This window comes from Globicephala melas, chromosome 1 (assembly GCF_963455315.2).
Source record: "Globicephala melas chromosome 1, mGloMel1.2, whole genome shotgun sequence".
In the NCBI taxonomy this organism is placed as follows: Eukaryota; Metazoa; Chordata; class Mammalia; order Artiodactyla; family Delphinidae; genus Globicephala; species Globicephala melas.
In genome coordinates this window covers 51706370-51719317 of record NC_083314.1, presented here as the reverse complement: position 1 = coordinate 51719317, position 12948 = coordinate 51706370, and the positions used below count along the sequence as shown (strand labels likewise).

General features: G+C 44.2%; 1 protein-coding gene across 1 annotated transcript in view; it reads right to left on the bottom strand.

Moving 5' to 3' along the window:
* Positions 1-12948, bottom strand: part of SEC16B (SEC16 homolog B, endoplasmic reticulum export factor) — a 94336-nt gene that overhangs the window by 20504 nt on the left and 60884 nt on the right. The window contains exons 6-12 of the mRNA XM_060295925.1: positions 11914-12058; positions 11107-11258; positions 10627-10688; positions 9077-9212; positions 8357-8587; positions 3004-3101; positions 779-860 (exon numbers count right to left, since the gene is read on the bottom strand). Coding sequence (XP_060151908.1) covers positions 779-860; positions 3004-3101; positions 8357-8587; positions 9077-9212; positions 10627-10688; positions 11107-11258; positions 11914-12058 — 906 coding nt within the window. The remainder of the gene's footprint in view (positions 1-778; positions 861-3003; positions 3102-8356; positions 8588-9076; positions 9213-10626; positions 10689-11106; positions 11259-11913; positions 12059-12948) is intronic.

Below are 12948 nucleotides of genomic sequence, written 5' to 3'. Positions count from 1 at the left end.
TATATATATGAACTATATATATTTTGTGTATAGAGGGTGTTCCTGAAAAGAAAACCAAAATAAGAGAACAAAAGAAATACTGAAGGATATAATTCAAGAAATTTCTCTGGAACTGTAAGATACGGATGCACATATTAAAAGAGCGTGCTGTATCCCCGAATAACTGACACAGACAGTCAACAACAAGATATATCTCAGTAAAGTTATTGGACTTCGAGGATAGGGAAGGAATACCTTGGGACAAAAAGATCAACGCTCTTATAATGGGAAAACTATCAAGCTGGCCTCAGGGTCTCCTGAGCCACATCCCACACTGATGACATAGAATCTAACATGTCCAGCTTTGAAGGGTCACGTGCAGTGGTGGGGAAGAAAGAAAGCCTGGTTGTGGGAAGCGTGGAGAGCAGCCTCGGGTTCTCTCGCTATTTGCCACACAGCGGGTAGCGGTGGATTGTGGAAAGGGCACAGTCTTTGGAATCAGACAGACCCGGGCCCATCCTGACTCCACTACTCTTAGCTCTGTGATCTTGGTCATTTTACACCTTTGGGACTCAGTCGTCATGTCTGCAAAACAGGGCTAATCATTCCTACCTCCGTGCGTTAAACGAAATAACATGCATCACAGCGCTTAGCACAGGGCCAGGCACCTGGGAGGTGATTAACCAACAGTAATTACTTATTTTTCATCTCTAAAGCCATCGCCTCATTCCCGAGCAGTCCCTACCCCCTAAACCCTTATGGTGCTGGGGTGTTGAGGGGGTCCTGTCACAGAGGGTACCGTGGCTGCCTGTGGGATCCTTCCCGACATGAGCTGGAAGAGGGTCTGCAGTGGGTCGTTGAGCGCCAGCGTGCTGGTGAAGCTGCAGAGAGAGGAGACCGTCCGTCAGTGGGAATCCAGCCAAGAGAGCCTCTAACCCCTTGCCTGTGAGGCACAAGGCCTCATCTACTTGTATTTGGTTGCAGCAGCTTCTTTCGGAACTTGAGTCTCTCTTTTCAGTTGTGCTTCTGCTCCATCCCACGTTCGGATCTCCATCCCACCACACACGCCAAATAGACCTCATTACTGGGGAAGATCTTCGGCATTTCAGCACTGACTCCCTAACTCTTGAGTAACTATTTTGTAGGCCTCCGTCCATCACGGAGGTGAGCCACAAATACTTCAAAGACCCCTGAGAGCCCAACAGTGGGCACCTCCTCCCCAGGCACCCTCCACGCCCACTGCCCCACAGCAGCCCTCCTCCCCAAGCCCACAGCTCTCAGTGCTGTTTTCCGGGCTCATCGCTAGCCTGGGTGTCTACTGCTTTTGCTCACAAGCACTATATAGTCATTTTCAGTAACCAAAGAGGCGCAGAGCAGGGACCAGAAATGATCATGCTGATGACCAACCATGGGATCTGCTTAACAAGGACCTAATAAGCTCTATGGCTGATTTGAGATTTAAGCATACTCAGTAAGAGAGTTTTCATGATTCACTGGGCCCCATCAGATAGCAATGGCCCAAGGCAAAAATCTGTAGCCGAGATATATGCTACAGTGTGGAGTTGTGGGACGTTCGTTTCCAAAACCCAAAGGAAACTCATCCCTCGGAACACCATATTTTTTTTTTCTTTTTTTTTTTTTTTGCGGTACGCGGGCCTCTCACCGCTGTGGCCTCTCCCGCTGAGGCGCACAGGCTCCGGACGCGCAGGCTCAGCGGCCATGGCTCACGGGCCCAGCCGCTCCGCGGCATGTGGGATCTTCCCGGACCGGGGCACGAACCCATGTCCCCTGCGTCGGCAGGCGGACCCTCAACCACTGCGCCACCAGGGAAGCCCAACACCACCTTTTTTTTAACAGCACCTTTCCTCCGGAGCTCAGAGTGCTTATCCTAATAGAAGTTCAGTGCTTCTCACCATTCCGTCTCTGAACGTAATGAAGTACGTGGTGGTGTCACTAGTCCCCGGGAAAACCGAGGGTCAGAGTAATAAAGAGATTTCATGGAAGCCATGGTGAAGAATGGGCTCCCAGGTAGTGACAGACGTTAGCCCCACAGACTGAACTTAAAGTGTGGGTGTCCATCTTCTCATCCAGCTCTCTGCCCAATGGGATGTACGGGGGATTGAAATATAAGATAAGCAGAGACGGTAGCCTCGCGGCTTTAACCAACATGAGAAGATAAACTTTGAGGTACCATCCTTTTCTCTGTCTAACCCAAGGCTGCTCCTTATAGGAGGGCTCCCACCCCAGCCCACCCCTGCCACACATCTGTCCCCGACAGTCCATGGATGCTAACTGCAGCCTGAAGGGCTGACCCCTTACAGCACCCCATACACCTCCACCTCCACTTGGTTCTGAGTCTCTTCAGGTGTTTCATTGCCCTTGTTCTAAACTCCTGGCTAGGTACTCACACCTCCATTCCTATTCCGTCCTGGTTTGGGTATTATTTCCGGTCCCCCTGGCACCCGGGTCCTGGTGGCCCAGTGTAACCTGAAGGGACGCCTTCAGTCTTGACATCTCCCAGTAGATGAAGGCTGCTGGATCTAATCCCCAGTCCTATAAACCCCTTTCTACCACAGCTTGCAGTCCTGCTACCCTGTATCCCTCCCTACTTCCCAGCACCCACACCCGTGCTGCAGGACGAAGCAGGAAGTTACTAACTCTCAGTCGTCAGGCTCTGTCAGTTTCCCTTAAGAGATCGACCCCCTCACTGATGGAACTCTCCGGAGCAGACCCTCCCAAAGAGAGAAGGCTACTGCAATGTAGAAACCTACTTACTTTTTGGAAACTTTGACCCTGGGAAACATTAGTAAAATGTTTTATTCAATTTACCAGCTAGAAAGAATGTGTCTGTGTCTAGTTTATTAGGATCTGGAGAAGAGAAATGCTACGTCCAACTTAGAATTGGAAGGATGCTTGGAGGGTGGGGCCTTTCAGCGCATCTTGCATTTCTCCCCACCCTCACCTCCACCTTTGGAGGGGAGGCCGCTCTGCTCCATTGGTCTTCTTGGCACGTCCCCAACTCACCCACTCATGACCCAGCTGTAGGTCCTTGGGTCCATCTTGCTGGCAAGGAACAAAGCATGACCCCACAAATGGTTCTTCATGGCCCACTCCAAGGCTTCCTGAAAACACAGACATCACCTTCAGTACCACCTCGCTCACCTGCCTCTAAGAGCGACAGCAAACGACTGTGCTTGGGGACTGCCCCACCCCCACCCCCGAGCAGCAGAGGCCGAGCTTCCAGGAAGACTCTCAGAGCCTCCCCTGCGAACGTGAGAAAGGAACGGGAGAGAAATGGCTTTAACTGGCAGGTACTTCTCTCTAAGCTGCCCCTTTCTCCAGGCTTCACCTTATCAAACCCCTTATGTGATTGCATTAGCTCCCCCTCAGACATAGTTTCCAGTTAGCTTTATCTCTTTAGCCAAAGTCACACAATACTTTTATGAACCTAAGCACCAAAAAATGAGAGAAGCATCTCACCCCCAGCACTGGGTCTCAAAAGACAAGTTGCGAGATGGTGTTCATGGGGGCGTGGTAGAGGAACCATTTCTTTCTTTCTTTTAATTAGTTTTTATTGGAGTATGGTTGCTTTACAATGTTGTGTTAGCCTCCACTGCACAACCAAATGAATAAGCCATACACATAAAGATACCCCCTCTTGAGGAATCTTTTTTTTTTTTTTTTTTTTTTTTTTTTGCGGTACGCAGGCCTCTCACTGTTGTGGCCTCTCCCGTTGCGGAGCACAGGCTCCGGACGCGCAGGCTCAGCGGCCATGGCTCACGGGCCCAGCCGCTCCGCGGCATGTGGGATCTTCCCGGACCGGGGCACGAACCCTCCCCTGCATTGGCAGGTGGACTCTTAACCACTGCGCCACCAGGGAAGCCCCAAGGAACCATTTCTTTATTAACAACTGTGGCAGAGACTGCTAGCTCCTCACCCAAATCCAAATTCCCCTTCCTAGGCCAAGAGCCGACTGTATTTCCCACCTCCCTGGCACTGGGGTGTGGCACTGAGATGGGAAGGGAAGCGATGTGTGAAGCTTCCAGGTCTGGCCCATAGAACCCCTCCCCGTGCTCAACCCTCCACGGCCTCTTCCCCGTCGGGCTGGAACGAAGATGACTCCCGGAAACTTTAGAGACTCTGCATTGAAGATGGTGGAGCCTCCTACAGCTGAGTCCCCGGGTGAGTACATGGAGGAGGGCTGCCCCATCTTCTGTTCACCTGCCCGTTACTCTCGCATGAAAAGAAAGAGGCTGCTATTATGGTCTGGAGGGGGAGGGTTGTTGGTTGGTTTGTTTGTTTTTGGCTGCACCACGCGGCATGCAGGATCTTAGTTCCCTGACCAGGGATCAAACCCATGCCCCCTGCTTTGGAAGCGTGAAGTCCTAACCACTGGACCGCCAGGGAAATCCCGAGGCTGCTGTTATGTTTAAGCCAGTATACATAATAGTTAACCTACCCCCAGCTAATACTATAACTAACTGCTTACTATCAAGTGCTTGTTAACTATCAACTTCATACGTCAAATTAATGACACTGTTAACTTGGTGACATGGGTTTGAAGCTGCAAATTTTAAAACATACACACACACATACTCACCTCTTCATTTAATTTTCAAACCTATTTAGTAAGAACTTAGTTTATATGTGAGGTTGACCTGGTATTAATAATTTCCTTAGTGCCCCCCAAATAATGTGATTTTTGGACAGGAGGTCACTAATGAGGTATTTCCACCTCCAAACGAAAATTTATTTGATTATCCCAACATCTCCCATGTTATCTTCTTTGAAGAGAGAATAAATTTAAACAATCACAGTTAAGAAATTCAGCCTCATATCCAGTGGAAGTAAAAATGACATTAAGATTGCTCTTTTTGAAACGACAAGGTCCTACTGTGTAGCACAGAGGACTATATTCAATATTCTGCGATAAACCATAATGGAAAAGAATATTTAGAAAAAGAACGTATATATATGTATAACTGAATCACTTTGCTGTACAGCAGAAATTAACGTAACATTGTAAATCAACTATACTTAAATTTTTTAAAAAAGAAAAACAGGTGAAATCTTTAAAAAAAATGCTCTTTTTGTATGTTAAACTATTTCATAATAGTATTTTTAAAAGGAGTTACTAATGATTGGTTGAGAATTACTAGTTTACTCAAAAATCTGCATCTACAAAAATATAATTTAAGAATAAGTGAAGAAATTGAGAACTTATATCAAGGATGTCAATCTCACACAATGCCAGAAATAAGACCCCAGTCAAGTGTTAAAGGTTTTAAAGATATTGTGGTGTCCAGCTCCTCATAGATCACCGTGAACTCCCATAGTACTCTACCTACCCACCGTTTACCTTTGGGTCAGTGTATGACAGGAGATGTGGTGGGTGATTACAAGCCCAAGCTTAGGCACCAGGCTGCCTAAATCTAAACCCTGGCTTTATTATTTACTAACTTTCCTCCTTGGTAAATACATAAAACAAGAATAGGACCTACTACGAAGATAAATGAGATAATGCATGTAAGGTGTTAAGTGAGTATCTGGCACATAGAAAGTATTTTTCAAATATTCGCTTTATTGCTGTTGTTATGGTCATTATTTATCATTCTTAAGGAAAGAGATTATCACTGATTTATTTCTGTATCCCCTGACTGGGTTCAATGTCTTAGAAGTAGTGGCTGCTTAATAAATGTTTATTGAATAAATGAATCACTGGTGAAATAGCAAGTCCCTACTATATAATGAATACACACACACACACACACACACACACACACACACACATATATACATACATATAGATGCTATAAGTTGATCCCATTAATTTTCACTGAGTATATCTTGCACTCATTTAAAAGATAGCATCACATACCAATACATACACACAATTAAAGATTTAAATGTAAAGGTGAAGTCAGAAAAGTATTTCAACTTTATTTTCATAAATCAATTTTGAAGCAGGAAAAATCTTTCTAAATATGACCCCAAAAAAGTGATTTTGGACAGAAAATCCTAAAAAAGTAAAGCGCTTCTACAAATCAATAAGTGGGTATCAAAAATCCAACAGAAAAATGTGGAAAATCCATGACAAAAAATAATCACAGATTAAAGGATATTCAACTTCATTTATAATGAGAAATGCAAATAACTACTATACATTTTTTCACCTCTCAGATTGGCACATATCCAAAAGTCTGGAAACACACTGGGCTGGTGACAGAGTGGGGAGACAGGCACTCTCATACATTGCTGGTAGAGTAATCGGTACAACCTCTAAAAGAACAATTTGTCGATATCTATCAAAATTACAAACCATATACCCTTTGACCCAAAGCTTCCACTTCTACAAACTTTCCTTACATATATTCTCTCCACAGGGCAAAATGACAATGTTATTCATTGCAGCATTATTTGTAACAGCAAAAGACTAGAAATAATCTAAATGTCAATCTATAGAGGTTTAGTTGAATCAATTATAATTTATCTATAGAAACCTATGCAGCCGTAAGAAATAATGAGGAAGGTATTTATATACTATAAGGAACAGGAGACAGCAAAACGTGGCCTGAAGACCAAATTCAGTCCACTGCCTGTTTTGGTACAGCCCCACAAGCTAAGAATAGTTTTTACATTTTTAAATTATTGGAAAAAATCAAAAGAAGAATAATGTTTCATCACATGAAAGTGATATATATTTCAAATTTCTATGTCGATAAATGAAGTTTTATTGAAACACAGCCACACCCATTTATTTACAGATTGTCTGTGGCTGCTTTCAGGGGACAACAGCACAGTTGAGTAGAGACCCCATGGCCTGCAAAGCCTAAAATATTTACTGTCTGTCCCTTTACAGAAAAAAATTGCCAACCCCAACATAGAGTGTTTCCTAAAGTATTTTGCTAAATGACAAAAGGAAGGTAAAGAAATGGTACATAGTATGCTATAAGGGAACAAAGGAGAAAATAATTATATATGCAGAAAATATCTCTGGATATTTCAATGAGAGAAATTGCATGGCTGCGAGGGGGTGGGGGACAGCATCATTTCTCCCATTATATCCCTTTCATCTTTTGATTTTTTTAATTAGATTGATTCAAATTGATTTCAGTCATATATTCAAATATTTAAGACTTTTGTAAAATGTAAGTTCAACTTCAAAACTAAACAAGGCATAAAATAATAGGGAAACACGTGAGGTGATGGATGTGTTAATTATCTAAATGGGAGGAATCCTTTCACAATGTATATGTATATCAAACCATCACACTGTACACTTTAAATATCTTACAATTTTGTCAAATATACCTCAATTTAAAATTTTTAATTAATAAATTCTAATTTACATATCAAAAAATAAACAAGGCATCACTTCATCAGTGGAATTAAAGTATTCAGTATTGATAGGTATATTTTAGATATAACTGATGGGGATATCATTTGTAAACAAATTTTCTGGAAACTGACTTAGTGTATATGTGAAGAAGCTTTTAAAAGTGCATAGCCTTGGGACTTCCCTGGTGGCACAGTGGTTAAGAACCCGCCTGCCAATGCAGGGGACATGAGTTCGAGCCCTGGCCCGGGAAGATCCCACATGCCACAGAGCAACTAAGCCCATGCACCACAACTACTGAGCCCACACTCTAGAGCCTGCGAGCCACAACTACTGAAGCCTGTATGCCTAGAGCCACAACTACTGAAGCCCACGAGCCTAGAGCCCGTGCTCCGCAACAAGAGAAGCCACCGTGATGAGAAGCCCGCGCACCACAACAAAGAGTAGCCCCCACTCGCCACAACTAGAGAAAGCCCGCACGCAGTAACAAAGACCCAACGCAGCCAGAAGTAAATAAAATTTAAAAAAAAAAAAAATGGTGCATAGCCTTTAACTGAGTAGTTCTACTTCTAGGAATGTATCTTAAAAAATCAGCCAAAGGTTTATACAACAAGATGTTCGAATGGTATAATTTATAATGGGTGACAAATCTGTACATAGCCTATATATTCAACAACAGTGAACTGGTTAAATAAAATGTGATACATTCATATAATAGAATACAGTCCATTTTTTAAATGGTACGTTTTAATGCTATGAGAGTATTTCACCATATACTCTTAAGGGGAAAAGAAAGAAGTAATTGTATATGTAATTTAATTTGATTTTTAATATATACGCATTGAAAATGCTAGAAATAAATATATCAAAATGTTAACAGGCATTATCTTTTAGTGATAGGATTATGGGTGTTCTTCTTTTTCTTTGTACCTTTCTGAACTTAAGTGCTATAAAATGAGTATATGTCACTCATACAATTGGGAGGGGTGAGCGGTGGGGATGCTGGTTACTTTTTTAAGCAGAAGCGGGCACAGCACTTGCCTTTTTCCTTCCATAGTAGAGCAACTTAGTGAATTTCTCCACGATCTGTGCAGGCGTCTCCACGCTGGGGGGAACCTCCCCAGTGAGCAGGTTCCGGGTCCCCAAGCTCAGTACTGGCCAGTCCTCATCCGTCAGGTTGATGAGGTTGGCCACAGGCGGCTGCCGCTTGTACTTCTCCAGCTTCTTGCAGTCCTGCACCAGCAGCTCCGCGATGTCAGACCCCACCACGGACTGCAAGGGAAAGAGGGCCATCCTGGGAGAGAATCCTATTCATCCTCATGCTGGCAGCCCAGGCTGAAGAAGGAAGGCACCAGAGCACCTGCCCTCTTCAGGAAGAGGCTGACGTGCAAACACAAGACAGCCCCTTCTTAGATTGTTGTAATTCAAACTCCAGCTTCACTCTCATGCTTGCTTTCTGCCTGTCAGGAGCCACAACGATGACCAGAAATATGCACACTCTCCCAGGTGTATCATCTGCTTAGCGCAGTAACCCAAGAACCGGGAGATAACCCCAGGCTAGTGGAGAAGGGCGGGGGAAAGGTTAGCATTAGCAAACTGGCATTGACATCTGAGCAGTTTTTCCCCTTGAGGCCATTTGTTGCTTCTTTAATGTTACCTTTTATAATCAATCATGCCACAAGCCAAATCTTCTCTCTCCCAGGAAGACTTCAGTTCCAACCCAGCCTGCACCTGCCCACCTGCCAGCGCAGTGATACTGACCCCGTTCTGCCGACAAAGGAGAACCAACAGTTGCCACAGTAGAGCCGAGTCTCTGCTCCCTGGTGTCTCAGATTTGCGACTCTGCGCTGCTTTCTGCTGGCAAAACGTCACGATGTCCACCTTGTGTACATCTTCCCTATGGAGAGATTTCAGGGAGCAAAGAGTGAGGGACAGATTCCTCCCCCGGGTAGGACCACAGTCCCCTCCTACAGTGTGAGGGTGTTGCTGGGGCTGGAGATGGGATAGAAGCCTGACAATCCAGGACGGGGGTAGTGAGTCTATAGCTACAGAATAGTTGTTTCCTTATAGAACAGGAAGGGGCCTCAGAGATTCTCTCGTCCACCCTCTCCATTTTACAGAGGAGGAAACTGAGGCCCAGAGACCTGAAATGACTGTTTGGTATCAAGGAAGAGCACAGACTTTGGGCTCAGACAACCCTGCGTTTAAATCTAGCCAGCCACTTCTCAGCTTACACAAGTTTCTTATCTCCTCTGAGCCTCTGCTCTTTTCGCTAAAATAGGAATAGTTAAAAAGTCTACCTCCAACTCAGTATCTTGTAATAACCTATAACGGAAAAGAATTGGAAAAAGAATAGATATATATACCTATGTATATATATCTATATGAGTTACTCTGCTGTACACCTGAAACTAACACAACATTGTAAATCAACTATATTTCAAACTAAAATTTTTTTTAAAGTCTACCTCCGTACAAAAAGGAATTAGCCAATTGTGTAGTGTATATAAGTACCCAATAAACAGGAATTATTATTTGCTTGAAATCATTCAATGAAATCAATCAAACTGGGACCAGTACCCTAGTGTCCAAATACCCAGCTCGGTGCTCTACCCCACATCTGTACACCCGTGTGTAAGAAATGGAGACAACACTCATTTTTACTTGAAGGAACTGTCAAAATACTATGGGGATTTTCTTGGAGGGGGAAGCTTCAGGATAAGAACACATTTACACAGTAGTGATGATATTGTAAGGGCTTTGGGGTGCATTATCTCACCTCTGACACCAGCCAGGACTCCTCTCTCCACGACAAAGAGCATCCTGAATATTTATCGGTAACATGACTAGCAATGTAAAAGCAGTTCTAGCTCAATCCTGCAGAGGGCAGACTTGCACACTGTCCAGTAACTCAAATGCTGGCCATGTTACTTACCTCTCCAGAAAAAATTTTTCCATATGATCCACTTGCCTATGATTTCCCAGGCTGTGTTCCACTCTTCTACCAGTTTAAGTACTATTAAGTACACAGAACGCTAAAACCCCTTACCATGGAGGCTTTGTAAAATAGAACTGATTTCAGATTTTTAAACCTTTAAGTTAATTTTTCTTTCTGCCTTTCAACACTCAAATTGCTTGTCAAAATGGCTCAGGCCACATTTGGCTCCAACTTGTAGCACGGAGATTCCACTCCAATGGGGAGAGACATTTTCTTTCAAGGAAGTCAAGAACAAATCCCAAAATGCTGATCTGGGCAGGAAGATTTTATAGGTTTCAAAAGCCCTTATTTTGCAGCTCTCATGGTAATTTACCTAATCAGGGGTCCTGAGAAAGTCCTCATCTTTTCTTGTTCCTCAGAATCATTAAGAATAACCTGGAACAAAAAATCAAGTTTGGTCTTTAAGACTATGTCCCCCCAGTGCCCCATTGCTCAGTTAAGTCCAGCCTCAGAACCCAGAGCCATGATCCTAGGATGTGGCTCAGTGCCTCATGGAGAAAGCAGAGGACAGAAATGAGCTCTCTAGTTGCTGAATATGACCCAATAGCATCTCATGAAAAACAGAAGTCTAGCATTACTTCTCTCACAGAAGAGCCCCAGCCATTCCTTCATACACACACACACACACACACACACACACACACACACACACACACACACACACACACCAATCCATAGGGTGCCTGGCCCAGTCCCCTCCAAGAGCACCCTATTCCTGGAGATGCCCAGGGCTCAGGCAAAGGGAATCAGGGAGCAGGGTGCTGACATTCCGAGGACACAGAATCTTGTTTACCTCCATGCTGTGCAGTTCAACAAGGGCCGTCTGTCCATCACTGAGAGATCTGGGACCCACACACACCAGCTGACCTCCTGGCCCAAAACTCACAGGCACGTGAGGGATGTAGAACTTCATGGGTGTCTTGGGACCAGCTGCCGAGATGTCCTCTAACCAACAGACACAGATGGACACTGTTAGCATTACTGCCACTGCTTTGCTTTACTTTAGAAATACTCCACAGACACACTTCTTTCCAAATTCCACCTGGGACCAAGATAAGATTCTGGATGGGCTACATAACTAGAAGAAGCCCATGCTCCAATAAGAGCTGAACCTCTGAGAATATGTCAGAATATAATGCAAGGAGTTGATGGTTTGGCACAAATGATAATGTACCAGGGCCAGACTCCCAGCAATGGTGACACGCTGGGAACTCTGGTTCTCATAGCCCCAGTGCTCAGGGCAAGTCTCCTACATCCAGACCTTTGTGACCTGCCTTCACTTTCCCAAGCTGACTCTGGTCTTTATTTTCTTCACCTATTACCTAACAGTACCTCTGAGTTCCGCCTCTCCCAGCCTGGTGATGGCTAGGGGCAGTGTTCCCTTCCAAGAATCAGCTATGATGCAACCTCCAGTACCAGAGAAAAGGGGGGAAATGGAGCCAAAGTTGGCCACTCTGCTCAGGAGACCTACCTACAAAAATGAGGCAGACAAATGGTCTGCTCTTGGAAATACAGGGCAAAGGTGACTTTCCAAGACATGTGCCACCCAGCCCTCTTCTCAACAGACTCAGCCAACTCCTTTGATCACTTCAGTACCCACCAGCCTGAACTGGACTCCAACCTGCTGCAGCCATGGGGTCGCACAGCTCAGAGGCATCTGTCATGTACTGACTGAGCTCATAGCTGCTGGAGGTGAGACCAGACTCGTGCTGCCGGAGAAGGTTGGACTCCTCGGTCAGTGATGGCTGAAATTAAAAACAACAAAACACATGGGAAGAATCAGAAGCGCTTTCAGAGAGACGGTCCTCCCAAGTGTTTCTTCAAAGGCAACAAAATTCAAACTTTCAAATAAATATAATGAATGTGGATGTGCTGAAAGGAAAAGAAGGGATCATTCAATCGACAGGTGTTTGCTAAAGGATTCACTGTGGCCTAGTGGGAAGCATGCAGGTCCTGGGGTCAGGGAGGGTGAATTCAATCCCAGCTTTGTCAATACCAAGTGCTGTGAACTTGAACAAGTGACTTAGACTCGCTGAGCTCAGGACCTTTATCTGCAATGTAGATAATCATACCTACCCTATATAGTTCAAGTACTTACTCTTGCATTCATTCACCAACTGTTTAATGAGCACTTACTATGCTCCAGGTGCTATGCTTTCCCTAAGGATACAGGTGTACAAGAAATTCACGGAATTTACATCCTGAGGACTGTAAAACAATGGATGCAAACAATGGATACAAAAGCTCTTTGTCCACACTGTAAAGTGCTGTACGTGTGTATGGCTGCTGTTACTGTGTTGTTGTTACTGTTAGTCATAATAGGTGCCCCGCTCTGTGAAGCATCAGGTGTACAGAAGAAACTGGCCCCACAAATCATACAAATCTCATCAGGGATACAAAATTAATACAAGACTGTCAAAAATGAAGAGTTTTTCTCTGTAGTATGTTTGTAACTTTTCCATAAATCTAAAATTATTCCAAAATTTAAAGTTTATTGTAAAAAAAATTCAAGAGCTCCATTTTGTAACCCAGCTGGTACACACAGTAAGATTTTAGAAAAGAGAGATGGAAGAGTCAAGAAAAGTTCTGCTTTTCAGACCTGAATTAAAAGATTCTAGCAACTTCCCACTTCCTG